This window comes from Somniosus microcephalus, chromosome 6 (assembly GCF_052327205.1).
Source record: "Somniosus microcephalus isolate GS21.2 chromosome 6, FLI_Smic_1.0, whole genome shotgun sequence".
Classification (NCBI taxonomy): Eukaryota; Metazoa; Chordata; class Chondrichthyes; order Squaliformes; family Somniosidae; genus Somniosus; species Somniosus microcephalus.
Window position 1 is genome coordinate 21680580 of NC_140992.1, and position 27813 is coordinate 21708392.

General features: G+C 47.7%; 1 protein-coding gene across 1 annotated transcript in view; it reads left to right on the plus strand.

The window, feature by feature from the left end:
- Nucleotides 1-475: 475 nt before the first annotated feature.
- LOC147115529 (uncharacterized) overlaps nucleotides 476-27813 on the plus strand; it is a 68214-nt gene continuing 40876 nt past the window's right edge. The window contains exons 1-5 of the mRNA XM_085989835.1: nucleotides 476-593; nucleotides 8074-8227; nucleotides 8658-8811; nucleotides 13216-13422; nucleotides 27470-27622. Coding sequence (XP_085845961.1) covers nucleotides 503-593; nucleotides 8074-8227; nucleotides 8658-8811; nucleotides 13216-13422; nucleotides 27470-27622 — 759 coding nt within the window. The 5' untranslated portion in view covers nucleotides 476-502. The remainder of the gene's footprint in view (nucleotides 594-8073; nucleotides 8228-8657; nucleotides 8812-13215; nucleotides 13423-27469; nucleotides 27623-27813) is intronic.

The following is a 27813-nucleotide window of genomic DNA, read 5'->3' on the forward strand; positions in this document are numbered from 1 at the left end:
CATAGCCTCAGATGAGACGTTAAACCGAGGCCCGTCTGCTCTCTCAGGAGGATGTAAAAGATCCCATGGCACGACTTTGAAGAAGAGCAGGGGAGTTCTCCCTGGTGCCCTGGCCTATATTTATCCCTCAGTCAACATAATTAAAAACAGATGATCTGATCATTATCACATTGCTGTTTGTGGGCTCTTTCTGTGCACAAATTGGCTGCCCCGTTTCCCCTACATTAGGACAGTGACTACTCTTCAAAATTGGCTGTAAAGCGCTTTGGGACATCCTGAGGTCGTAAAAGGCGCCATGTAAATGCAAGTCTTTCTTTTATGAGCAGGGAATGTGGAAGTTCCCAATAAATCTGCCTGTGCAGTATTAGTGAAGATTTGCAAGACGGGATTTAAACTTTGCCGTGATATTAAACTCACTGGCTTCCTCCTCAGTTCGCAAAGTAACCAGCGGCACTTATTTTATTGACAGACTGCCCAACGCTGCAGGACGCCACGGACAAAAATGCTTCCGTTTGCTTCTCGCCGATCGCCGGTTGTGTGCACGGGGGGTTGCACGGCAACCAGCCAACCATTAGCTACAAGCGCAGGACTTGGTAAGGACTGGTTTACATTTATTGATCTGACAAGTAACCAGCACTCACTCCGCTGAAACCTTGTATGAGTCATGGCCATTTTGACACTCAGTCAAATCAATTGGCAACCGCAGGGGGGGAGGGGGTGAATTTCCTCGGATGTTTCTCCCGCTGCGCTGGGGCAACTTGGGCGGAAGTTTGGCGGAAACCGCATTGACGCGCACATAACAGGATTTCCGCAGCATGTCCGCTGGTGTTACAGCAGCGGAGTGGGAGAATCTCCCAGCAAATTCACCCCTAGATGTAGATTTTCTTTCAATAATTTCTGTTAACTTTTTCTCCTGGACTAGCGTTCTTTAGTGGAGTGTATCGGAGTACACAGAGCAGCATGATGAGCTTTAAGAGTAACACATGAGTCATGCACCTTTGTTTTAATGTGAGAGTTGGAAACTGGGCTGGTCTCAACTCTGGATGATCGAAATCACTGGGTGACTATCCGTAAATCTAGACTGATTGGTTAAGAACCAGAGGGATGTTCCCAATGGTCGGGGAGTCCAGAACCAGGGGTCACAGTCTAAGGATAAGGGGTAAGCCTTTTAGGACAGAAATGAGGAGGAATTTCTTCACCCAGAGAGTGGTGAACCTGTGGAATTCTCTACCACAGAAGGCAGTTGAGGCCAATTCGTTAAATATATTCAAGAAGGAGTTGGATATATTTCTTAATGCTAAAGGGATCAAGGGGTATGGGGAGAAAGCAGGGACCGGGTACTGAACTTGGATGATCAGCCATGATGGCATTGAATGGCGGAGCAGACTCGAGGGGCCGAATGGCCTACTCCTGCTCCTATCTTCTATGTTTCTATGACTTCTACCCAAAAGGGCCATGGCGGACTCGAGACCCGCAGTGTCCTGCCAACAGTAGCTGCTGACCCCAGCCAGCAGTGCCTGATCTACCTCCTCCTGGTACTGCTCCCACTCGCTCCCCTGGGTCACTTTGCCCAATCAGATGGGCGGGAAAACAATTACGAAAGAACAGGTTAACACAGTGGGCTTCAGTTTTGCTGTCTGTTTTGTATAAGGTTGGCCATTACACCAGGGGTAAAGGCGGAAGGTACTATTGGGTACCATGATGAGCAGTGAGTGAGAAATATATTCCTTGTTCTGTATTGATAAACACAAGTGTAACATTGTCAGTAATAAAGACTACACTTCCTCCCACCCCACCTCCTGTAAGGACTCTATTCCATTCTCCCAGTTTCTCCGTCTCCGCCGCATCTGCTCCAACAATGTCACCTTCCACACCAGTGCTTCCGACATGTCTTCCTTTTTCCTCAACCGAAGATTCCCCTCTACCGTGGTTGACACGGCCCTCGACCGTGTCCGTTCTATCTCCCGCAATTCTGCCCTCACCCCTGCCCCTCCCTCCCGGAACCACGATAGGGTTCCCCTTGTCCTCACCTTTCACCCCACCAGCCTCCACATTCAACGGATCATCCTCCGCCATTTCCGCTACCTCCAAAGTGATCCCACCACCAAATGCATCTTCCCCTCCCCTCCCCTTTCAGCATTCCGTAGGGACCGCTCCCTCTGAGACACCCTAGTCCACTCCTCTATCACCCACAGCACCCCTTCCCCTTCGCCTGGCACCTTCCCGTGCAAGCGCAGGAGATGTAACACCTGCCCCTATACCTTCCCCCTTCCCACTGTCCAGGGCCCCAAACACCCCTTCCAGGTGAAACAGCGATTTACTTGTACTTCTTGCAATCTAGTATACTGTATTCGCTGCTCACGATGCGGTCTCCTCTACATTGGGGAGACCAAACGCAGATTGGGTGACCGCTTTGCGGAACACCTCCGTTCAGTCTGTAAGGGTGACCCCGAGCTTCCGGTCGCCTGTCATTTTAATTCACCGCTCCATTCCCACTTGGACCTCACCGTCCTTGGCCTCTTGCATTGTTCTACGGAAGCTCAACGTAAACTCGAGGAACAGCACCTCATCTTCCGATTAGGTACTTTGCAGCCTTCCGGACTCAATATCGAGTTCAACAATTTCAGATCATAACCTCGGCCCCCATTACATTTTTACTTATATATTTTTTTCCCCACCCCTTTGTTTTGGGTTTTCCCTCCCTTCCCCCCTTTCCTCTTTTTTTTTTACATGGCTGCTGTCTCTCATTCTGCCAGTACATTTCACACCTAATCTGAGCCGTCCTTTGTCTCTTTACTAGTCCTATCACCATCTCGTCTCGTTTTGAATACCTCTTAATGTCTCTTCACTTCTTTTGTTCCCTCCCAGCCCAGCCTTTCCATCTGTTTCATTTCCTTTCCAGTTTTGAAAAAGGGTTTTGAACCGAAACGTCGACTCTAATTTCTCTCCACGGATGTTGCCTGGCCTGCTGAGTTTTTCCAGCATTTTCTGTTGTTATTTCGGATTTCCAGCATCTGCAGCATTTTGCTATCGTCACAGTAATAAAGAGTAATGGCCCAGAAATTCGGGTCGGAGGCTTCCCGCGGGTGTGCAAGCCTCTGACCTGCACTTACCTAGCGCGCCGGCCGTTGAGCTGTGGGCCCGCGTGGGATTCCGATCCTGGGCCTGCTCCAACTGCTGGCGCGCAGTGCTTGCGTATCCCAGAGGCGCAGTTAGTTCGAAGCGTCCCCTGGGATCACGTGGGCCATGGAGAGCCAATGGTAGCAGGGAATCTGTATTCATAGATTTGACAGGAAGAGCTGTCAAATCTATGAATACAATTCAGCCCCAAAACATCACTAAAACTTCAGTTACATTTTTAAAAAAATCACATTTTTAAAATAACTATAAATTACATAAAATAACTTTTAAACAATAATTTACATTTTTGAAAAAATTAATTACATTTTCTAACGGGGCTAAAAATAAACTGACCTTTCTTTAAAGTATTTAAAAATAATAAACCTGTGGAAAATTGTTTTAATTTAACTTAATTCACCACTTACCTTGTTAAAAGCAGGACTTGCGACTGCTTTTTAAAAGTGTAACTCCTGAAGACTTACCCTCTCGGAGAAACCTGTAAAAAAAATGGAAGTTCCAGGTATACGCGCTGCCTCTCCGGTGCACGCATTCGACCTGTGAACCCCTGAACCCCTTCCTTTAAGGGAATGGAAGTTCCGGTTTCCCACGCATACGCAGTGCATGCACGAAACCGGCACTTTCGTTGGGCCTACGTGTGAGTACCCAGCGCGTCCTCACCCGTGGGGACCCGAAGTTCTGGCCCAAATATACTCCTCTACAGGTGCAGGCACACATTATTGGGAGTAAGTGAATAATATATTTATTCAAACTTTCTTTGGACCATCGTGCCCATGCCGGCTCTTTGAACGAGCTATCCAATTAGTCCCACTCCCCCCTGCCCTTTCCCCATAGTCTTGTAATTTTCTGCCCTTCCAGTATTTATCCAGTTCCCTTTTGAAAGTTACTATTGAATCTGCTTCCACCGCCCTTTCAGGCAGTGCATTCCAGATCAGAATAGCTCGATTACAGTGGATAGAAAATCAGATGGGTTCTACAATGGACGGGTATTCCACTGTACCAGATTATCGCCCGTGTGGGGAAGACAATCCTTTACCCCAGCAGTTATAAACAGTGAAAGTTACTCCATTGGTGTGAATTTTTATCGTACAGTTGGGTGTTTATACAGTCGAAGGAACTTGCATTTATATAGCACTTTTCATTCCTCAGGATGTGCCAAGTGTTTCACAGCCAATGGTTTACTTTGAAGTGTAGTAACTGTGATGAAACTACTCAAGTGGGGATGCCTGCTTTATGAGCATGACCTGCCAGGAACCAGTGATCTTCAGTGGACCACAGCAGGATTGAAACATCATCAATCCGGTTAGGCAGGATGACTGCTGTTCAGTTGGCTGCCATTTCAGTCAGCTGTGAGAGTTGCATCTGTTTGTGTGTCAGTAAAACAGTTGAGCCTCACTGAGTGAGCCGTGGCTCAGTGGGTAGCACTCTTGCCTCTGGGTCAGAAGGTTGTGTGGTCAGATATGTCATCTTTCGGACGAGACATTAAGCCGAAGCCCCCTCAGGTGGACGGGGCACTATTTTGAAGAAGAGCTTGGGAGTTCGCCCCGGTGTCCCGGCCAATATTTAGCCCTCAGCCAATATCATTAAAAACACGTTATTTGGTCATTGTGTTATTGCTGTTCGTGGGCATTTGCTGTGCGCAATTGGCTGCCATGTTTTCTACTTTACAACAGTGACTATGCTTCAAAAGTAGTTGATTGGCTGTAAAGCACTTTGGGACGTCCTGAGATTATGAAAGGTGCTAAAGAAATGCAAGTTCTTTATTTTTTTTCTATTTTCTCTACCAAAGGAAATGGCGGGAGACTGGGAGAACTGCTGGGCTGGGGAGACACACAGACAGAGGCCAGCCGTGAGCCCCGGCCGATTGTTCCGATTGCCAATCCCAGCCTATGCCATTTCAGTCAGCCGAAGGAGTCCAGTCGTTCTGTGGTCTCACGGTTGATTGAATTGCTGACTGATTTGAAATGCTGGTAGACGGGGGGAGATTGAACGGTCAACTGTGACTCCTGTTTGGTGGGTTAATCAAGAAGAGTTAGTTTCCACCAAGATGTCCCGATGAAATGGGTTCAACTGTCCCCGAAATGAGTTTCTTTGTGAATTGGGCAAGTTAAGTTATCTGTCACTCCGCCAAAATTGTTAAATACTCTTTTTGCAGAAGAATTGTAAGCATTTTACCTTTGTTAATTTTCACTCCTCATCTGTTGTTCTGACGGCATCAACTGTATCTTACCTCACCTGTAGCACCCTCCAGTATCTTACTCAAGTTGGTACGGTTCATTTATGACCAGAGAGGACATTGCAGCTGAGCCCAATCCCATTCTCACCCAACACCTATACCCTTCCAGCAGGGGTTGCTGGATAGTTCCCACCCTGACCCTCCTATCTCAGGGGCTCCTGAAACCAATTGTAGCACTCCAGTTGCTACCGGGGAGTGATCAACTAACTCAGTACAGACCCCTAGGGCTTGGGATGTGGGAGAATTCTTTTTATTGCTCATTCTCGGGATGTGGACATCGCTGGCAAGGCCGGCTTTTATTGCCCATCTCTAGTTGCTTTTGAGAAGATGGTGGTGAGCGGCCTTCTTGAACCGCTGCAGGCCGTGTGGTGAAGGTACTCCCACGGTGCTGTTATGTAGAGAGTTCCAGGATTTTGACCCAGTGACGATGAAGGATCGGCGATGTATGTCCCAGTTGGGATCGTGTGTGACTTGGAGGGGAACTTTGAGGTGACGGTGTTCCCATACACCTGCCGTCCTTGTTCTTCTAGGTGTTGGAGGTCGTGGGTTTGGGAGATGCTGCCGAAGAAACCTTGCTGCAGTGTATCCTGTAGATGGCACACACTGCAGCCACAGTATGCCGGTGGTGGAGGGAATGGATGTTTAAGTCGAGCAGACTGTTTTGTCCTGGATGGTGTCGAGCTTCTTGAGTGTTGTTGGAGCTGCATTCATCCAGGCAAGTGGAGAGTATTCCATCACACTCCTGACTTGTGCCTTGTAAATGGTGGAAAGGCATTAGGGAGTCAGGAGGTGAGCCACTCGCCACAGAATACCTAGCCTCTGACCTGCTCTTGTAGCCATGGCATTTATGTGGCTGGACCAGTTGAGTAGCAAATGTTACCCCACTATTCAAAAAAGGTGCAGAGAGAAAACGGGGAATTACAGACCGGTAAGCCTGACATCGGTAGTGGGGAAAATGCTAGAGTCCATTATAAAAGATGTAATAGCAGAGCACTTGGAAAACAGTGACAGGGTCGGACAAAGTCAACATGGATTTACAAAAGGTAAATCGTGCTTGACTAATCTACTGGAATTTTTTGAGGATGTAACTGGTAAAATAGATAAGGGAGAACCAGTGGATGTGGTGTATTTGGACTTTCAGAAGGCTTTCGATAAGGTCCCACATAAGAGATTAGCGTGTAAAGTTAAGGCACATGGGATTGGGGGCAAGGTATTGATTTGGATAGAGAACTGGTTGGCAGATCGAAAGCAAAGAGTTGGAATAAACGGGTCTTTTTCCGAGTGGCAGGCAGTGACTAGTGGGGTACCGCAGGGATCGGTCCTTGGACCCCAGCTATTCACAATATATATTAATGATCTAGACAAGGGAACTAGATGTAATATCTCCAAATTTGCAGACAACACAAAGCTGGGTGGGTGTGTGTGCTGTGAGGAGGATGCCGAGAAACTCCAAGATGATTTGGACAGATTGGGTGATTGGGCAAAAGCATGGCAGATGCAATATAACGTGGATAAATGTGAGGTTATCCACTTTGGTGGCAAAAACAGGAAGGCAGATTATTATCTGAATGGCAATAGATTGGGAGAAGGGGAAGTGCAACAAGACCTGGGTGTCCTTGTGCACCAGTCACTGAAGGTAAGCATGCAGGTGCAGCAGGTGGTTAAGAAGGCAAATGGCATGTTGGCCTTCGTAGCGAGAGGGTTTGAGTACAGGAACAAGGATGTCTTGCTGCAGTTATACAGGGCCTTGGTGAGACCACATCTTGAGTATTGTGTGCAGTTTTGGTCGCCTTATCTGAGGAAGGATGTTCTTGCCATGGAAGGAGTTCAGCGAAGATTCACCAGGCTGATACCTGGGATGGTAGGAATGACGTATGAGGAGAGATTGGGTCGCTTGGGCTTGTACTCGCTGGAGTTTAGAAGAATGAGAGGGGATCTCATTGAAACTTATAAAATTCTGACAGGACTGGACAGACTAGATGCAGGAAGGATGTTCCCAATGGTCGGGGAGTCCAGAACCAGAGGTCACAGTCTAAGGATAAGGGGTAGGCCATTTAGGACAGAAATGAGGAGGAATTTCTTCACCCAGAGAGTGGTGAACCTGTGGAATTCTCTACCACAGAAGGCAGTAGAGGCCAATTCATTAAATATATTCAAGAAGGAGTTGGATATATTTCTTAAGGCTAAAGGGATCAAGGGATATGGGGAGAAAGCAGGGACAGGGTACTGAATTTGGATGATCAGCCATGATCGCATTGAATGGCGGAGCAGGCTCGAGGGGCCGAATGGCCTACTCCTGCTCCTATCTTCTATGTTTCTATGTTTCAGGTCAATGGTGACCCCCAAGATGTTACTGGCGGGGGATTGGGCAATGGTAATGCCATTGAATGTCATGGGGAGATTGTTAGGTTCTCTCTTATTGGAGATGGTCATTGCCTGGCACTTGTGTGGCACACGTGTTAATTGCCACTTATCAACCCAAGCCTAGATGTCGCCCAGGTCATGCTGCATGCAGAAAATTGCTGAATTTCATTCCGTAATAACAAAAGTTATTGAAGAAAATATAAATTCATAACAAAAAGCACAATACTCGGATGCAAAAGCAACACAAAATTTACAGAGTGCAGAAAATCAGTGCGATTTTTCACATGTAAACTAGCCTCTGTGTAAGATTTCACGGGAAACATTGATGTTTGCAGATATACTGAAAAAAGGTGGGAATGCTGCCGATGCGGCCGTTGCCATGGCAGCAGTCTTGAATCTGACTGAACCATTCAGCACTGGCCTTGGTGGAGACTGCAATTGCCTGTTTTACGATGCTACAACTAAGAAAGTATATGGACTAAATGGAAGGTAAGAAACAGTAGTTCAAATTCATAAGTTACCCACGTTACTCCCCTCCCACTAAACTACTATATGCATTGGCTTGCTCCAGGTATTAGCCTGAGGGGTCAATTGCATGTGTTTTTAAACCATGTGTGACCCACCCCCCCCCAATGTGATAGCTGTAACAGTAAGTGCCTTCTCCAAGCTGTACATGACTTAAAAAAATTGCAAGGTACTTTTTTAAGGTGCAAAGGTAATTTGGAACACGAATGTCCAAGTAGTTTGTCTTTGTGAGATACTTGGGTGCAGCCCTTGGAATCCAACGAGCCACTTATACAAAGACTTTGAAAATGTAGTAGAGGACAGTGCAACAATTGACATTTAAAATTAAAAAATGTTATATAAAATTTGGTATCCTGAATGGATCGCTAATGTACAACCTCTTTCTCGTCTGCAGTGGCAGGACACCACAAGCATTGACCCTTGACCTGTTAAAAATGGAAGGCTTTGTTGAGACGAACCCTTTACCGTTGTTCCATGCCAACCTTGTCACTGTGCCTGGAGCTGCCGCTGGCTGGTGTGATACCGTCTCTCTGTTTGGAAGTAAGAAGGTAAAGTATGGCTTCAGTCGTCGTCCCTCTTTATATTGCGTTGTAGCGATTCGTGTGCATCGCCACTAAATAATCGAGTTCGACTTCGACGAACTATAAATAAGTTGTTTATTTACAGGAACAGGTTAAATACAACAGGTAAAGTAGCAGGTAAGATGGCTGACTGTAGGAGCACCATGGTGTAGGTCTTTCCCCAGCGGGGATGCCACGAGGACTAACTAGAAGTTTCCCAGCTCAACTGCCAGCAGGTTCCGAGCTCAACTGCCAGCAGGTTCCGAGCTCTACTGTTGGAAGGTTCCGAGCTCTGACGTCATGACGTCAGAGTACAGGAGAGAAGCCTGAGTATAGTAACAGACACATACAGTAAGGTAAGTTAAAGGGAATTATGTATCTCAATGTAAGGGACAACCAGTGGTACCGCCACATAGGCCCCCCCAGAATTCGCTTTAACGAAAGTCCAAGGATGAGATGGTCTGACGAGCTAGTGGTCTCGGCGGTCGTGCTGTCTCGACTTGGTAGGCGAGGTCTGAAGATGCTGCACGTGAGCGGATCCTTACGCGCGTCGTGGCGAATAAAACGTATCCGTCAGGCGAAGGACCGTGGAGACGTGTGAAACAGCAGGCCTTGTCAGAGTGACGGGCAGGTTGGGCGGACACGGGCGATGTCTCCATTGATGTTGAAACAAGTCCTTGTTCCAACGAACTCTGCAGGAACGCTAAACGAGCGATCCAGAAGGACTTGACAGGCGAGGTCGGTGAACTCGCCGACAGGTGAGCGAAACCTTCGGGAGGCTGGAACGCATGGAACGGTGCGTGCCATAGTGCTATGACGATAACACAACGGAGGGTGAAGAGTTGCTGCGTTGATCAGTGATCGGTGAGGCCAGCAACTTTCATGTGGCTGATCGCGGCCGCAGGATGCCCGTTGGACCCGTCCTCGATGTGTGCAGCGTCAGTAGAGGTTTGCGTTTGTTAAAGGGAAAACTGGAGAAAGGGCGGCAACGGTCCGGGTTGTTATTGCTTTCAGGAGGGGTCAACTCTGCCTGGAGGGTGGCAACACTTGTAACTGTTGTAGCTTTAGGAGAACACAGCCCGGAGGGTGGCTCGCTTTTTGTTCACGCCGAATCGTATAGTAGGTAACAGAACCAGCAGGCTGAAGGGCTGGTGCGTCGTTGGCGGAGAAGGAGTCATCGTTTTTCACGAGGGATAGGTCCTCGTGGTTTGCGAGGGATGGGTCCTCGTGTTTCGTGCGGGTGAGCCCTCGTGGTATCCCCGCAGGGTGCGCTCCGATTTTGTGGGCCCGAACATGCTGTACCCCGTGCTTGGAGAGATGTATACTTGCTGTTGCTTTGGACGTAGAGGCGGACGATCCGTGTGGCGGTAGGAAAGACAAGTACAGGGACCGTAAGCAAGTGCGTGGTCGGCGCCGCATCGATGTTCTCGTTGAACGGGGCTTCTACCTTTATAAAGCACGAGGGAGACTGTGGCTCTCTGGATTGCGGTAACGACAGCAAAACGGCTGGTGCTTCCATGGCGTGCTTCTTTTGTGAAAATTGCTCACAAAAAAATGGGGTCCGGTTGAGTTTTGTCCGTGTCAAACGGGATCTGCTCCAGACTGCGCTTACCTTGCGAATACGTTCGCAAAGACGGGGTCGCCTTTGGAGGAATTGGTGTTAGGCGGTTGCTGTTCCGTGGTTGTTCGTCGGTTGTGCGTCGGTCGTCTTGTGGGAAGACGAGGTTCAGGCGCGCGTTGCTACCGTGAAAATCGTTCACGGATACGGGTTCACCAATTGTAGTGTTGGAATTGATGAGCTCCCGTACTCACGTCGTTGGGTCATCAATGTAGCGATTTGTGTGCATCGCCACTAAATAATCGAGTTCGACTTCGACGAACTATAAATAAGTTGTTTATTTACAGGAACAGGTTAAATACAACAGGTAAGGTAGCAGGTAAGATGGCTGACTGTAGGAACACCATGGTGTAGGTCTTTCCCCAGCGGGGACGCCACGAGGACTAACTAGACGTTTCCCAGCTCAACTGCCAGCAGGTTCCAAGCTCTACTGTTGGAAGGTTCCGAGCTCTGACATCATGATGTCATGACGTCAGAGTACAGGAGAGAAGCCTGAGGATAGTAGCAGACACATACAGTAAGGTAAGTTAAAGGGAATTATGTATCTCAATGTAAGGGACAACCAGTGGTACCGCCACAGCATCTCCTTTTTTCACTAAAAATTAGCAAAGAGGGGGAAAAGATCATCTCTTGTGCTCCGAGCTACTTTAAACCCAAATCAGATAATTGATCATCTCGTGGAGACACACAAAATGAAGACAGCAATGCAGACATGGCTGTGCTCACTGACCTACATTGGCCCCCTGTTTGGCAACACCTCGATTTTAAAATTCTCATCCTTGTTTTCAAATCCCTCCATGGCCTCATCCCTTCCTATCTCTGTAACCTCCTCCAGCCCCTACAACCCTCCGAGATACCTGCGCTCCTCCAATTCTGGCCTCTTGCGCAACCCCGATTTTAATCGCTCCGCTATTGGTGGCCGTGCCTTCTATTGCCTGGGCCCTAAGCTCTGGAATTCCCTCCCTTGCCTCTCCGCCTCTCTACCTCTCTTTCCTCCTTTAAGACGCTCCTTTAAACCTACCTCTTTGGCCAAGCTTTTGGTCATCTGCCCTAATATCTCCTTGTGTGTCTCGGTATCAAATTTTGTTTGATAACGCTCCCGTGAAGCACCTTGGGACATTTTACTACATTAAAGGCACTATGATAATATTAATGAGCCAGAACTTCGGGTCCCCACGGGTGAGTATGCACTGGGTACTCACGCGTAGGTCCAATGAAAGTGTCGGTTTCGTGCATGCACTGCGCATGCGCGGGAAACCGGAACTTCCGTTCCCTTGAAGTAAGGGGTTCACAGGTCGAACGCGTGCACCAGAGAGGCAGCGCGTACGCCTGGAACTTCCGGTTTTTTTGCAGGTTTTTCCGGGAGGGTAAGTCTCCAGCAGCTACGCTTGTAAAAAGCAGTCGCAAGGCCTGCTTTTAACAAGGTAAGTGGTGAATTAAGTAAAATAAAAACTTTTTTTCCACAGGTTTATTATTTTTAAATACTTTAAAGAAAGATAAGTTTATTTTTAGCCCTGTTAGAAACTGTAATTAATTTTTTCAAAAATTTAAATTATTGTTCAAAATAGTTATTTTATGTAATTTATAGTTATTTTAAAATTGTGATTTAAAAAAAAAATTATTTGAAGTTTTAGTTATGTTTTGGGGCTGAATTGTATTCATAGATTTGACAGGTCTTCCTGTCAAACCTATGAATAGAGATTCCCTGCTACCATTGGCTGTCCATGGCCCACGTGATCCCAGGGGACGCTTCGAACTAACTGCGCCCCTGGGATACGCAAGCACTGCGCGGCGGCAGTTGGAGCAGGCCCAGGATCGGAATCCCACGCGGGCCCACAGCTCAACGGCTGGCGCGCTAGATAAGTGCAGGTGGGAGGCTTGCTCCCGCGGGAAGCCTCCGACCCGAATTTCTGGGCCAATATAAATGCAAGTTATCTTTGTTGTTGTAGCAGGGAATCTGTTAGGATTTAACGTTTGTTATGTGAAGAAAGAAACGGTTGTGTCAGCAATGTTCTTCTATAAAAGCATTTGTACGATAACATCACCTGGCTATTTAATGGCGTGTTAACCCGTGTAAAATAAATGGGTTCACACTCCATTAAAAAAGTTGGAAGAAGGATTTGACACGAGCACAATAAGCATTTGTAAGATGATATAGCTCGCAGTAATTTCCACCCTGCCCAATCCTATGGGAGTGGAATTTACAGGATTTGATATAAACCCATTACACATTCCATAGGTATCTACATGACTTTCTCGTAACATACACAGCAAAGCTTTTCAAAGATGTTGGGGCCAATTTTAACCTAACCCGCCCGTCGGGAAACTGACGGGATCGGGCGCAACACTGGTTTTACACCCCGGCCGATTAAAGTCAATGGGGAGCAATATTGGGCGGGGTGTAAGACCCGCGTTCCACCCGATCCCGTGGGATTCCTGCTTGCTGAGTTAGGTTAAAATGATCCCCAGTGTCACAGCTTCTATTTCCCATTGTTACTGTTTTCATAATAGGAATGATCAAATCAATTATTCTTGGAGCAGTGGAATAGCAGTTCCTCCATGGAATATGCAATATGGTTAATGGTCGAGGAAAGGCAGAAGAAATGGCCTTTGTCTGTTGCTCAGTTTCTTTCTGGTGGTTGGACCGGAGAGGGAATCCTTTGTGTAGTCCCTGGTGAATTTGTTTATGCACCTCTCTGGTGAGACTCGATGGAGTTTGATAATTGTAAAGTTGAATGTTGCATTGAATTTTCTAATATGTTTCTGCCCACTAGCTCTCTTTGGGTGAAATTCTGCAGCCTGCTATCGAGCTGGCAGAAAGAGGCTGCCCTGTCGCTGAAATCACCGCATTTCACTGGGAGAAAGGGGCGAGCGCCCTGCAGAGCCCAGGAAACCAACACGGAAAAGATCTCCTGATACAGGGTAGAAGTCCCAAATGTGGGCAGATATTCAAGAACCCTCTTTTAGCTCAGACCTTTAAGGTGAGTGATTCACTTCTTTCCTGGGTTTCTCTTAAACTTGTGTTCTGGATGAGCAATCCCAAAGTAACTTATTACAGGAAGAATTAGACACGCACAACCTCAGGATGTTCCAAAGCGCTTTACAGCCAGTTAAGCACTTTTGGAGTGTAGGCACTGTTGTAATGTGGGAAACGCAGCAGCCAATTTGCGCACAGCAAGCTCCCACAAACAGCAATGTGATAATGATCAGATAATCTGTTTTAGTGATGTTGGTTGAGGGATAAATATTGGCCCCAAGACACCGGGGAGAACTCCCCTGCTTGTCTTCAAAAAGTGCCATGGGATCCTTTATCTTAGAGGGCAGACTGTTTAGCGCCTCCTCCAAAGGACAGAACCTCCGACAGTGCAGCGCTCCTTCAGTACTACTTTAAAGTGTCAGATAGATTTTGTGCTTAAATGACTGGAGTGGGACTTGAACCCACAACCTTCTGACTCAGAGGCGAGAGTGCTACCAACTGAGCCAAGGTCGATGTGTTCAGTGGTTTCAGTCACTCCCATTCACTCACACTGCCCTATGTCTACGCATATGATATCACAACTCAGGGGTATAACAATTATACCCTCTCGTGACCTGAATCGGATACTTTGTTGGATATTTTGTCTTTTGCACATGTATTTCTTAAATCTCTTCAAAGGCGGAGATCATTATTCTCTGGCAGGTTCATTATTTTCTTTATATACTAGCTGAAGTGCCCGGCGGTGCCGAGGCTTTTTCGAGGGCATGTTGTTGTTGGAAGAGAGAGAGAGAGCGACTGGGGGGAAGAGAGAGAGCGACTGGGGGGAAGAGAGAGAGCGACTGGGGGGAAGAGAGAGAGCGACTGGGGGGAAGAGAGGGAGGGGAGGGGAGGGGGGAGGGAGGGGAGGGGAAGGGAGGGCGGGGGGGAGGGGAGGGAGGGGGAGGGGCGGGGAAGGGAGGGAGGGGGGAGGGGGAGGGCGGGGAAGGGAGGGGGGAAGGAAGGGAGGGAGGGGGGGAAGGGAGGGCAGGGGAGGGGAAGGGAGGGAGGGGGGGAAGGGAGGGCAGGGGAGGGGAAGGGAGGGCGGGGGGAGGGGAGGGAGGGGAAGGGAGGGCGGGGGGGAGGGCGGGGAAGGGAGGGCGGGGGAGGGAGGGCGGGGGGGAGGAAGGGAGGGAGGGCGGGGGGAAGGGCGGGGGGAGGGGAGGGGGGGATGGAGGGCGGGGGGGAGGGAGGGCGGGGGGCGCCCCCCCCGAGGGTCGCGCCCCCCCCGAGGGTCGCGCCCCCCGAGGGTCGCCCCCCCCAAGGGTCGCGCCCCCCCCCCCCCCGAGGTGAAGACCGCCGATTGCGCGCGCAGCAGGAGCTGAGACGCGGCGTCTCTCTCGGCCGGCGGGCCCGGTTGCCAGGGCAACCGTGACGCTGACCAAGCCAGAGAGAGAGACGCCGCGTCTCAGCTGCTCCTGCTGCGCGCGCGGCCCCCCCCCCCGAGGGTCGCGCCCCCCCCCCCCCCGAGGGTCGCGGCCCCCCCCCGAGGGTCACGGCTGCCCCCCCCTCCCCCCGATGAGAAGACCGCCGATTGCGGCTGTGCGATACGTCCGGCGGGCCCGGTTGCCAGGGTAACGCTGGACGCTCAGCAAGCCCCGGCAGAGAGAGACGTCTCAGCTCCTGCTGCGCGTGCACCCTAGCGCCGCTGGGCTGAGGCTCGGCCCTCCAGCCTTCGAGTGGGGCCGGGAGGTGCCTAGCTCGGGCGTGGGTGCGGAGGAGACGCCGAGGCTTCTAGGCCTACCTGGAAAAACGGGGAAAGGTAGGAAAATTAATGAGATTAGATAAGTTAATTACTTTCTAAATCATTTTTTTAAAAAACAATATGTGTTTTAAAAGCAACGTTTTTTTTTTTAAGACGCAGAAAGCGGGAAAAAGAAAGGAAAAGTTTGGAATCAAGATGGCGGCGACTCACCTCGGTTCAGAACGATAAAGCCCGGCCACACGCGCACCGATTGGCCCGGCGGCACACGGCAGCAACCCGGCGTACGATTGGTCGAGCTCGAGGTCACTCTGTCGCTAATGAGCGGATAATGAGATGCTAATGAGCGGAATGTTGAAGGTTTTTGGGATACCGCGGGCGCAATTTTAGCCCGGCCGAAACGTAAATACGCTTAAAACCGTCTCGGAAGCGTAAGCTTTCTTTGGAGGTAACGCACGCGTAGGTACGCCCTGTAACTTTCGAGTGCATAACCACAACGCACACGCGATGACAGACAGATAGACAGAATGACAGAAGTACCGATTTATATATATAGATTAGAAGTGAAGTGAAGTTGAGGGGAATAAGTGAGTTCTGATGAGATGGGTGTGTACAGGACTCTGTGTGTGATTCGTGTGTACAGGACTCCATGGAGGACCCCTGGCAACAAGGCGTGTTAAAAATAACGAGAACTGCAAATAATGAACTGAAAATAATCAAAGGTCATGAAAGGACTCCATGGGTATGTATCTGTCACTGATGATTACCTGCAGAATTGACCCTATCAATTTTTGAAAGGACAGTAAAACTGCTCTTATCAAAGAGCATTTACACTGGCAACATAAAAGGGTGTTGTCTCTTACATCAACATTGCTGTTGTTGAAATGCAGTATAATTTAGTGCTGGTGACTATTTCTGTCTTGCTGGAGTTCTTTGAGGAGGTAACGAGCAGGGTAGACAAAGGTGAACCAGTGGATGTGGTGTATTTGGATTTCCAGAAGGCATTCGATAAGGTGCCACATAAAAGGTTACTGCACAAGATAAGAGCTCACGGAATTGGGAGAATTATATTAGCATGGATAGAGAATTGGCTAACTAACAGAAAGCAGAGAGTCGGGATAAATGGGTCATTTTCCAGTTGGCAAACGGTAACTAGTGGGGTGCCACAGGGATCGGTGCTGGGGCCTCGACTATTTACAATCTACATTAATGACTTGGATGAAGGGACCGAGTGTAATGTAGCCAAGTTTGCGGATGATACAAAGATGGGTGGGAAAGCAAGTTGTGCAGAGGATTCAAAGAACCTGCAAAGGGATATAGACAGGCTAAGTGAGTGGGCAAACATTTGGCAGATGGAGTATGATGTGGGAAAGTGCGAGGTTATACACTTTAGCAGGAAAAAAAAAAGCAAATTATTATTTAAATGGAGAGAGATTACAAAATGCTACAGTTCAGAGGGACCTGGGGGTCCTTGTGCATGAAACACAAAAAGTTAGCATGCAGGTACGGCAAGTAATCAAAAAGGTAAATGGAATGTTGGCCTTTATTTCAAAGGTGCTGAAATATAAAAGCAGGAAAGTCCTGCTACAACTGTACAGGGTACTGGTGAGACCACACCTTGAGTACTGCGTACAGTTTTGGTCTCCTTATTTAAGGAAGGATATATTTGCATTGGAGGCAGTTCAGAGATGATTCACTAGGTTAATTCCAGAGATGAGGGAGTTGACTTATGAACCTATGAAGAAAGGTTGAGCAGGCTGGGCCTATACTCATTGGAATTTAGAAGAATGAGAGGTGATCTTATTGAAACATATAAGATACTGAGGGGGCTCGACAAGGTAGATGCAGAGAGGATGTTTCCCCTCGTGGGGAAATCTAGAACTCAGGGGCATAGTTTCAGAATAAAGGGTCGCCCTTTTAGAACTGAGATGAGGAGGAATTTCTTCTCTGAGGGTCATAAATCTGTGGAATTCTCTGCCCCAGAGAGCTGTGGAGGCTGGGTCATTAAATACATTTAAGGCGGAGATAGACACATTTTTGCAAGATAAGTGAGTGAAGGGTTATGGGGAGCGGGTGGGGAAGTGGCTTTGAGCCCAAGATCAGCCATGATCTTACTGAATGGCGGAGCAGGCTCGAGGGGCCAAGTGGCCTATTCCTTCTCCTATTTCTTATGTTCTTGTGTCGACCAAATTAAGAAAAAATTAGCTAAGCCTATTGTACACTAGTTCAAAGGATTGATTCATTGTTACCTTTACCGCTGCATCACCTCATGGCTCAATTTCTCCAATGCCTCTCCCGCACCACCCTACGCAAACTCCAACTCGTCCAGAACGCTGTGACCCCTAGATTATCCCACACAAGTTCTGCTCACGTGTCACTGCTGCCCTCACTAACCTACATTGTCTTCCTGTTGGCCAAGTTATTGATTCTGAAATTCTTGCCTTTTCCCTTCAAATCCTTTCATGGCTTTTCTCCCTACTACCTCTGCAGTCTCGTCCAGCATTGCACCCCAGCCTGTACCATCTGTTCTTCTGATTCTGGCCAACTGTACCTCTCTCTCTCCCGCTCCCCCTCCTTTTCTGTCTCACCATTGGTGTTGGACCATTCAGCCGCTACATGCCTGCACTCTAGAACTCTCTCCCTAAGCCCCTTTGCCTCGCTACCTTTCTCCCCTCCATCAAAAAACCTTCTCAGAACTTGCCACCTTGACTGTGCTTTCAGCCGAGCCTCTCTCAAGTCCTGCTTCCTGTTCGCTAATCTCCTTGTGAAATGCCTTTGAGTATTTTGTTTCACGTTTTTATACTGTGTGGACTGAATTTTAGTGAAGAAAGAACTTGCATTTATATAGCGCCTTTCACCACCTCAGATCATCTCAAAGCGCTTTACAGCCAATGAAGTACTTTCTGAAGTGTAGTCACTGTTGTAATGTGGGAAACGCAGCAGCCAATCTGCGCACAGCAAGCTCCCACAAACAGCAATGTGATAATGACCCGATCATCTGTTTTAGTGATGTTGGTTGTGGGCAAATTGGGTGCAATCCCGCTGGAACCAGGTTCTGCTCCATTTTCTGGTCCTCCAACTGGCAATCAGCCCAACTCTTGTGTGGGAGTTCATTTCTGAAATGTAATCTGTGGAAAGATTGTTCCTTGCTGTAACACAATGGGTAAAGCACTAAAGCCCTCGGCTTTTTAGTGTCATTTTGACAAGGTATGGACTTGGAATGTGAGTTTCTTTGATATAAATATGCAACACTCAAAGGGTTTCAATGGTCAATAATTACAGATACTAAAAGGGGACTTTTGGCAGCGGGAAGCTCATTTATGATGTGCTTTTTATGATGACATTGAATTTTATCAATCATTTACAAACACTGAAACTATGTCCACTCTGTTGTCTGCTGCGTCACTTGACAATGATTAACCTTTATGCATTGGCGGTACCAGTCTGTAACTTGTCACGAAGGTGTGTTAATGTTCGCCGTGTCGGGCTATACCTCATTGTTCTTGCTTCATAATTGTAACAGCCAATTAGAAATGTATTTGAAAACAAGGTTCATGAACTGGGTGTTGCAGTGGGATTGCATACTGCCCTTTCACCTCTGGGGCTGGGTCTGCAGTCCAGCCCCAGACTGAAGGGATGATGCCCCCCCACCTCCCACCTCCCCCTCCTCCTCCCCCTCCCCACCTCCTATCTGCTGACTGTAAGAGCTATAAATAAAGCAGCTCAAGGGAAGTCCCACTCAGTTCCTAGTGAGTGTGAGCCCATAGAACTGAGCTGCCCACAATTTAATAGAACTGGGGGCTCGTGTGGTACATAAACGCCGGCATGGACTGGTTGGGCCGATGGCCTGTTTCTGTGCCGTATATCCTATCCTATGTAATTGGAACCAAATTGACACCGTTACTTAAGAAATACAGCTTACATACAGCTGGTTGGTGTGGGGATGGACAAATTCTCACAGTTGCAGTAAGACAGCTGTTTGCAAGGGTTAAGGTCGGGGCAGAGTAGAACTAGTATTGCTGTACATCTGGTCTGTGTATACCTTTCCTTTTTAATTATTGGGAGGACTGTCAAGTCGCACAGGACAGAACATCACCAAGGTTAAAAAGAGCAAAAAAGAGAAGTTCAGCATGAGACAGACAAGGACGGTAAAAAGGGAGTGATGGGGAGAGTGAAAGAGCGAGATGGGGAAAATGGAAAGGGAGTGAAGGGGAGAGGAGAAGGGGAGAGCAAAAGGGAGGGTCTCTTTTTTTCAGGATCTGTCAACTATTGCTGGACACTGGAACAATCTTGGACTACATATAAGTGTCTCGGAGGAGAAGCAGTTGTATCACTCCAGGGGAAACACAAATATTGGGCTGCTCGATGTTTATACTTGATGCAGAACATTCTGAGGGGGGAGGGTGAACAGCCAGAGGTTGTGGTCCAACTGATTAGGGACCAAAAAGGAGACCTATGCATGGAGGCAGAGGGTATGGCTGAGGTACTAAACGAGTACATTGCATCTGTCTTCACCAAGGAAGAGGATGCTGCCATAGACATAGTAAAGGTGGAGGTAGTGGAGGTTAGAAGGATATAAATCGATAAAGAGGAAGTTAGCTGGAGGTTAGAAAGGTTAGCTGTACTTAAAGTAGATAAGTCACCAAGATCGATGGGACGCCTCCTAGGATGCTGAGGGAAGTGAAGGAAGAAACTGCGGAGGTACTGGCCATAATCTTCCAATCCTCCTTAGAAACGGGAGTGGTGCTAGAGGACTGGAGAATTGCAAATGTTAAACCATTGTTCAAAAAAGGGTGTAAAGTTAAACCCAGCAACTACAGGCCAGTCAGTTTAACCTCAGTAGTGGGAAATCTTTTAGAAACGATAATCAGAGACAAAATTAACAGTCAATTGGACAAGTGTGGATTAATTAAGGAAAGCCAGCATGGATTTGTTAAAAGCAAATCGTGTTTAACCAACTTGATCGAGTTTTTTGATGAGGTAACAGAGAGGGTTAATGAGGGCAATGCGGTTGACATGGTGTACATGGATTTCCAAAAGGCATTCGACGAGGTGCCACATAATAGGCTTGCCAGCAAAGTTGAAGCCTATGGAATAAAAGGGACAGTGGCAGTATGGATACGGAATTGGCTAAGTGACAGGAAACAGAGAGTAGTGGTGAACGGTTGTTTTTCGGACTGGAGGAACGTATACAGTGGTGTTCCCCAGAGGTCGGTTCTGGGACCACTGCTTTTCTTGATATATATTAATGACTTGGATGTGGGTGTACAGGGCATAATTTCAAAATTTGCAGATGACACAAAACTTGGAAGTATAGTGAACAGCTAGGAGGATAGTGACAGACTTCAAGAGGACATAGACAGGCTGGTGAAATGGGCGGACAAGTGGCAGATGAAATTTAACGCAGAAAAATGCGAAGTGATACATTTTGGTAGAAAGAATGAGGAGAGGTAATATAAACTAAATGGTACAATCCTAAAGGGGGTGCATGAACAGAGAGACCTGGGGGTATATGTGCACAAATCGTTGAAGGTGGCAGGGCAGGTTGAGAAAGCGGTTAAAAAAGCTTACGGGATCGTGGGCTTCATAAATAGAGACACAGAGTACAAAAGCATGGAAATTATGATGAACCTTTATAAAACACTGGCTCGGCCTCAACTGGAGTATTGTGTCCAATTTTGGGCATCGCACTTTAGGAAGGATGTGAAGGCCTTAAAGAGGGTGCAGAAAAGATTTACGAGAATGATTCCAGGGATGAGGGACTTCAGTTATGTGGATAGACTGGAGAAGCTGGGGTTATTCTCCTTAGAGCAGAGAAGAGTGAGAGGAGATTTGATAGGGGTGTTCAAAATCATGAGGGGTCTAGACAGAGTAGATAGAGAGAAACTGTTCCCATTGGCGGAAGGGACGAGAACCAGAGGACACAGATTTAAGATGATTGGCAAAAGAACCAAAGGCGACATGAGGAAAAACTTTTTTACGCAGCGAGTGGTTAGGATCTGGAATGCACTGCCTGAAAGGGTGGCGGAGGCAGATTCAATCATGGCTTTCAAAAGGGAATTGGATAAGGACCTGAAGGAAAAAAATTTGCAGGGCTACGGGAAAAAGGCGGGAGAGTGGGACTCGCTGAAGTGCTCTTGCAGAGAGCCGGCACGGGCTCAACGGGGCGAATGGCTTTCTTCCATGCTGTAACCATTCTATGATTCTGTAACCATTCTATAAGAAAGGTTGTGGCGTAAGAAAACTACTAGGCACTTGGTCTAAGCGTTAAACAAATCTTTAATCAACTGTTTTACAACATCGAGGTCGAGTTGTGTCTTTCACTAGCTCCTGTTAAGAATATCCTGCGCAAGCTGGGCCCGTGCCTGAGTATTTATACTCTTCCTGGACAGCGCCACCCGTAGGCTGCTCAGTATCATTTCATAAGTCTTTCTTTCATGAATGACTGATTCATGTCAGGTTGTGAGCACAAAAATGAACAAGAAACCTAGGCTTAGAAATTCCAGTATGCCAAAACCCTGCTGATGCTACCGTGGGCCACACTTAATGGCTGCCCAAATTCATAGCGCAAGCAGCACCGGTATTTTGTTGCTTCCTGCTAATTTACAACTCTCAGCAGGAGGCCCAATATAACGTGGCCACAGAGTCCATGGAGCAAGAGCAGCGTTATCTTAAAACTAGCCTGTCATTTTAGAAAGCAGTCTCGAGCCCTTAAAGGGGAACTGCCTTCTAAAATGAAAAAATATAAAAATAATATAAAAATAGGCAATTTTTAGCCCATAAGCTCAACTGCCTTCTGAGAAAGAATGATTTGGGACCAGATCACCCAGGCCGACACTGCCAGCAGTGTCGCCCCTACAACCTGTCTCTAGTACTCAAAGAAGCTTCATGACCTCAGACCAGTGGTCAAGGTCAGTGAATGCATCTTCAAAAGCCGTCTCCTACCAACTGCACCACTAGCCTTGCACACTGCTCATTGCACGGCCACCCCACCGCATAATCACCTACCAACAGTCTCTACAAAACACTAGGCACACCTCCCATTCTTAGCTTCACCTCACCCCCTTGGAGGAGACGGTGCTGGCCATTCTTGGCAACAGCTTGGCTGAGCCCTGGGACAGTGGCGGGGTTGAAAGGATGCAAGATGCTGGTATCCTCATACGTTATCCTCCTTCTTGCTTTCCCGCACTCCCCTCACCACAACACCACTCTTGTGCCGCCCTCATTTCACACACCCAGGAAATACAGCCTGGCCAGCCAGTGGGTGACCAAGAAGAGAGAGAGGAGAGTGAAGAAGAAGAAGAAGAAACACCATCACTCGATTTGACACTCCCAGCCACCAGCTCCTCAAAGTTGGCCTGCAAGACCATCTGCAGTGTCTCCCACTGAAAGCCAGCAGCCTTCCACCAGCCATGCTGCAGCCATTGGGGTAGCACTGCGTGACATCAGTAGGATAGGCAAAGGCACACACAAGGCAGTCACTAAGGGAATGCACAAGGGTGATGAGTTGATTTCTTGATGTCATATTGGATTGATTCATGTGTAAATTTGGATTGGAAAGTTTGCTTTATGGTAGCTTTTATTTCAGCATTGTGGCCAAGAGGACACTGTAATGGTCAGTAACAGAGGGAAGGTAAGGTGTGGGACAAATGTTGAAAGGGGAATTGGGGTTGTGGTCACTGGTACTGCAGTTGGGTGATTCCATCCCAGATATCCCGGCCGGAAAAGGGCTGTCTGGGGTGCATCCTTCCTTCCGCTTCCTCCTCTTCTGCGTCTTCCTCTTCTGTGTCTTCCTCTTCCCTCTGTGAGTGGACGCTGGAAATCTGAAATAAAAGCATAAAATGCTGTAAATCTCAGCAGGCCAGGCAGCATTTCCACCTGAGACGTGAACTCTGTTTCTATCTCCACGGATGCTGCCTGACCTGCTGAGTATTTCCAGCATTTTCTGTCTTCTCAGAGGCCTTCCTTTACCATACGAGGCCTTGCAAGCATCCAGCAGCACGACCTGCACACTTCAAAAACTTTTAACATCTATTGCACCAAACCACTACTTCAATGAAATATTAAAAATCCAGTCCAAAAGCTTAAATCCAAACTTACCTGAAAGATTTGTGTGTCCTTTTAAGCAGTGCTGATAGTGTATCCGTAGGTCGGCTGCATGCTCGCTTATCAGAGCAAGCTTAGGACCCATTGCTGAACTCGGGGCTAAGGTCGAAGTTTGCAGGGCGTGGCGTCAAGTCGGCGTTGCACGCCAACTGACGTCGTGCTCTGCTGATTTGCATTTCTAGGGCCAGTGCTGCTAATGGCCCTCACTAAAATGGCGGCCGTCGAGTCCTGCGCCAGAGGCAGGCGGAAGTGAGGTGGCCGCCATTTTTTTGGGCCTTAACGGAGAGCGGTAAGTCCGCGAATTTCTAGGCCCTAAGTTTAAAAACCGAAAGTGTATTTACCAGCCAGAATGTTCTTCTGGTTTTTATCTCAATTTTTATGCCTCTGTCAGGAATCCTGGAGTGAATACTTTTTATTTGGTTGGCACTGTTCTGATAGCAGTTGAAAATGGAACCAGAAAGTTTTGGGTGACGGTTGTTGGAAACAGAGTTAACGTTTACACCTCATCTAGAGTCATCTTTTGTTTTTTAATTTGCCCCATTCCCATCTCCTTTTGCCTTGAACCATCACCCCTTTTGTCTTTTGAATCTCTCCTGCCTTCCATCCTATCACAGACCTTCCCTTTTGTTCTTTCCTCCCTTCCTCCCTTTCCCTGCCCCTACATTTGCTTAAAAATCTTGTTACTTCTCTAACTTTTTTCAGTTCTGACGAAGGATCATCGACCTGAAGTGTTGACTCTGTTTCTCTCTCCACGATGCTGCCTGACCTGCTGAGTGTTTCCAGCATTTTCTGTTGTTATTTCAGAGGTAAACCAGCGTGAGTATAGAAAGGTGTCAACTGGATTCAGTGGGGATGCTCTTCTGAAGTTAGGCTGAGGCACATTATTGGGACAAAGCAGAGGGAGTTGTACTCAGCACTTAACCTGTTTTGGGTATACTTGATGCTGACCCCGGAAACCTGAAATTAATATGGCTGGAGTCATACCTAGCACAAAGGAAGATGGTTGTTGTGGTTGTTGGAAGTCAGTCATCTCAGTCCCAAGACATTGCTGCAGGAGTTCCTCAGGGCAGTGTCCTAGGCCCAACCATCTTCAGCTGACCTTCATCAATGACCTTCCCTCTAACATAAGGTCAGAAATGGGGATGTTCGCTAATGACTGCACAGTGTTCAGCGCCATTCGCAACTCCTCAGATAATGAAGCAGTCCATGCCCGCATGCAACAAGACCTGGATGACGTTCAGGCTTGGGCTGATAAGTGGCAGGTAACATTTGCGCCACAGAAATGCCAGGCAATGACTAGCTCCAACAAGCGAGCGTCTAACCACTGTCCCTTGACATTCAACGGCATTACCATTGCTGAATTCCCCACCATCAATGTCTTGGGGTCACCATTGACTAGAAACTTAACTGGCCCAGCCACATAAATACTGTGGCAACAAGAGCAGGTCAGAGGCTGGGTATTCTGTGGCGAGTGTCTCACCTCCTGACTCCCCAAAGCTGTTCAACTATCTGCAAGGCACAAGTTAGGAGTCTGATGGAATACTCTCCACTTGTCTGGATGAGTGCAGCTCCAACAACACTCAAGAAGCTCGACACCATCCAAGACAAAACAGCCCACTACCTCTTCCACTTAGAAGGACAAGGGCAGCAGGCGCATGGGAACACCACCACCTCCAAGTTCCCCTCCAAGTCACACATCATCCTGACTTGGAAATATATTGCCCATCCTTCATCGTCGCTGGGTCAAAATCCTGGAACTCCCTCCCTAACAGCACTGTGGGAGTACCTTTACCACACGGACTGCAGCGGTTCATGAAGGCGGCTCACCACCACCTTCTCAAGGGCAACTAGGGACGGGCAATAAATGAACGAATAAAAAAAAAAATTGTTCCCCAGCACCGACAATCTGTATTTTGATCAGCAGTAAATTCACATGAAAGATTACGAGCAAGAATGAGAAACTGCTAAATTTTAGATTCATAGACTATTTTCATCTCTGTCTTGCCGTTGTGGTATCAAGCCTTGTGCTGCTCTACATCACTGGTACTTTGTAGGCCAGGAATGTTTTTATTTTATTAATTCATGGGATGTGAGCATTTATTCACCATTACTAGCTTATTAATTTCAGATTTATTTAACTGAATTTAAGTTCCATAATTGCTGTGGTGGGATTTGAATTCACATCTTCTGAATTACTAGTCTATAACAATACCACATTACCACTATGCCACCGTACCACATAATCCATGGTCCCTTCAACTGTAGCCCTTGACAGGCTTTCTCTACATGTAACTTTTGACTTTTATAACAACTTGCTGCTCTGTGGGATGTTGAGTGAGCTGGGATTTAATGTTTTCAATAACAACAACAACTTGCATTTATATAGCACCTTTAACATAGTAAAATGTCCCAAGGTGCTTCACAGGAGCGTTAACAAATAAAATTTGATACCAAGCCAAAGAGGTAGGTTTTAAGGAGCATCTTCAAGGAGGAAAGTGAGGTAGAGAGGCGGAGAGGTTTAGGGAGGGAATTCCAGAGCTTCGGGCCTCGGCAACAGAAGGCACGGCCACCAATGATGGAGCGATTAAAATCGAGGATGCGCAAGAGGCCAGAATTGGAGGTGCACAAAGATGTCGGGGGGGGTGTTGTGGGGCTGGAGAAGGTTACAGAGATAGGGAGGGGCGAGGCCATGGAGGGATTTGAAAACAAGGATGAGAATTTTGAAATCGAGGTGTTGCCGGACCGGGAGTCAATATAGGTCAGCGAGCACAGGGGTGAAGGGTGAATGGGACTTGGTGCGAGTTAGGACACGAGCAGTCGAGTTTTGGATAAACTCAAGTTCACGGAGGGTGGAAGATGGGAGGCCGGCCAGGAGAGCGTCGGAATAGTCAAGTTTAGAGATTCCCTTTTTTTTTTCTCTTGCTGTCCCAACAGGTTGGGTAGTTGGGCAAAAACATGGCAGATGCAATATAACGTGGATAAATGTGAGGTTATCCACTTTGGTGGCAAAAACAGGAAGGCAGATTATTATTTGAATGGCAATATATTGGGAGAAGGGGAACTGCAACGAGACCTGGGTGTCCTTGTGCACCAGTCGCTGAAGGTAAGCATACAGGTGCAGCAGGCGGTTAAGAAGGCAAATGGTATGTTGGCCTTTGTAGCGAGAGGATTCGAGTACAGGAACAAGGATGTCTTGCTGCAGTTGTACAGGGCCTTGGTGAGACCACACCTTGAGTATTGTGTGCAGTTTTGGTCGCCTTATCTGAGGAAGGATGTTCTTGCCATGGAAGGAGTTCAGCGAAGATTCACCAGGCTGATACCTGGGATGGCAGGAATGATGTATGAGGAGAGATTGGGACGATTGGGCTTGTACTCGCTGGAGTTTAGAAGAATGAGAGGGGATCTCATTGAAACTTATAAAATTCTGACAGGACTGGACAGACTAGATGCAGGAAGGATGTTCCTGAAGGTCGGGGAGTCCAGAACCAGGGGTTACAGTCTAAGGATAAGGGGTAGGCCATTTAGGACAGAAATGAGGAGGAATTTCTTCACCCAGAGAGTGGTGAACCTGTGGAATTCTCTACCACAGAAGGCAGTAGAGGCCAATTCATTAAATATATTCAAGAAGGTGTTGGATATATTTCTTAAGGCTAAAGGGATCAAGGGGTATGGGGAGAAAGCAGGGACCGGGTACTGAATTTGGATGATCAGCCATGATCGCATTGAATGGCGGAGCAGGCTTGAGGGGCCGAATGGCCTACTCCCGCTCCTATCTTCTATGTTTCTATGTAACAGAAGATGACAAGGACTGGGTATTAGGTGGCAGGATTATCTCACCTTCCATATGACAACTGAAAGGGCCATTTAAAAGTAGCACTGTCAGTCCCGTAGTTTTTATTTTCCCCTCTTCCTTTTGGGAAGTTCCTGCCTCCACTTGGCAACTGGCCACCGTGGCATGATTGAAATCAGAAACTCACCGTGTGGGGAGTCGGTAGTCCTGCCCCATTGCTGACCAGTGTATCGTTGCTGCGGTGTTTCTGGGAGTGGCCTTCGAGCCAGGCATTGTTTAGGATTGTGACCCTCGGGCAAAGAGTGAACAACACTGATGTCCTTCCCGCGGAATCAGGACTCTCTCCCATTTTTTTATTCAGCGCTTTTATGCTGCGGACAGTTTCTAAGATGCAATTGTACTGTGTTTCTCGTGAAGGAATTGGCTCACTTTGGCAAGAAAGGGTTCTACGAGGGAAGAATAGCAAGAGCCGTCGTAGACGTCATCCAGAAGAATGGCGGAGTTATGAATCTAGATGACCTGAAGGAGCACACCAGCACACAAGTTACACCAAGCTTCACAGACTATAAAGTAAGTGCCTTAATTTATGTTTCCTTATACAGGAAACTCTCTTTTTACCGGCACCTAAATAACCGGAAATCTCTCTTAACCGGCAAAATTCAGGAGTAGGTTCAGGTAAGTTTTACTTCATATTAGTGGCAGTGTAACCGGGGTTCCTGGATCTGTGGCCGTGTAACCGGGGTTCCTGCACCTGTTGCCAT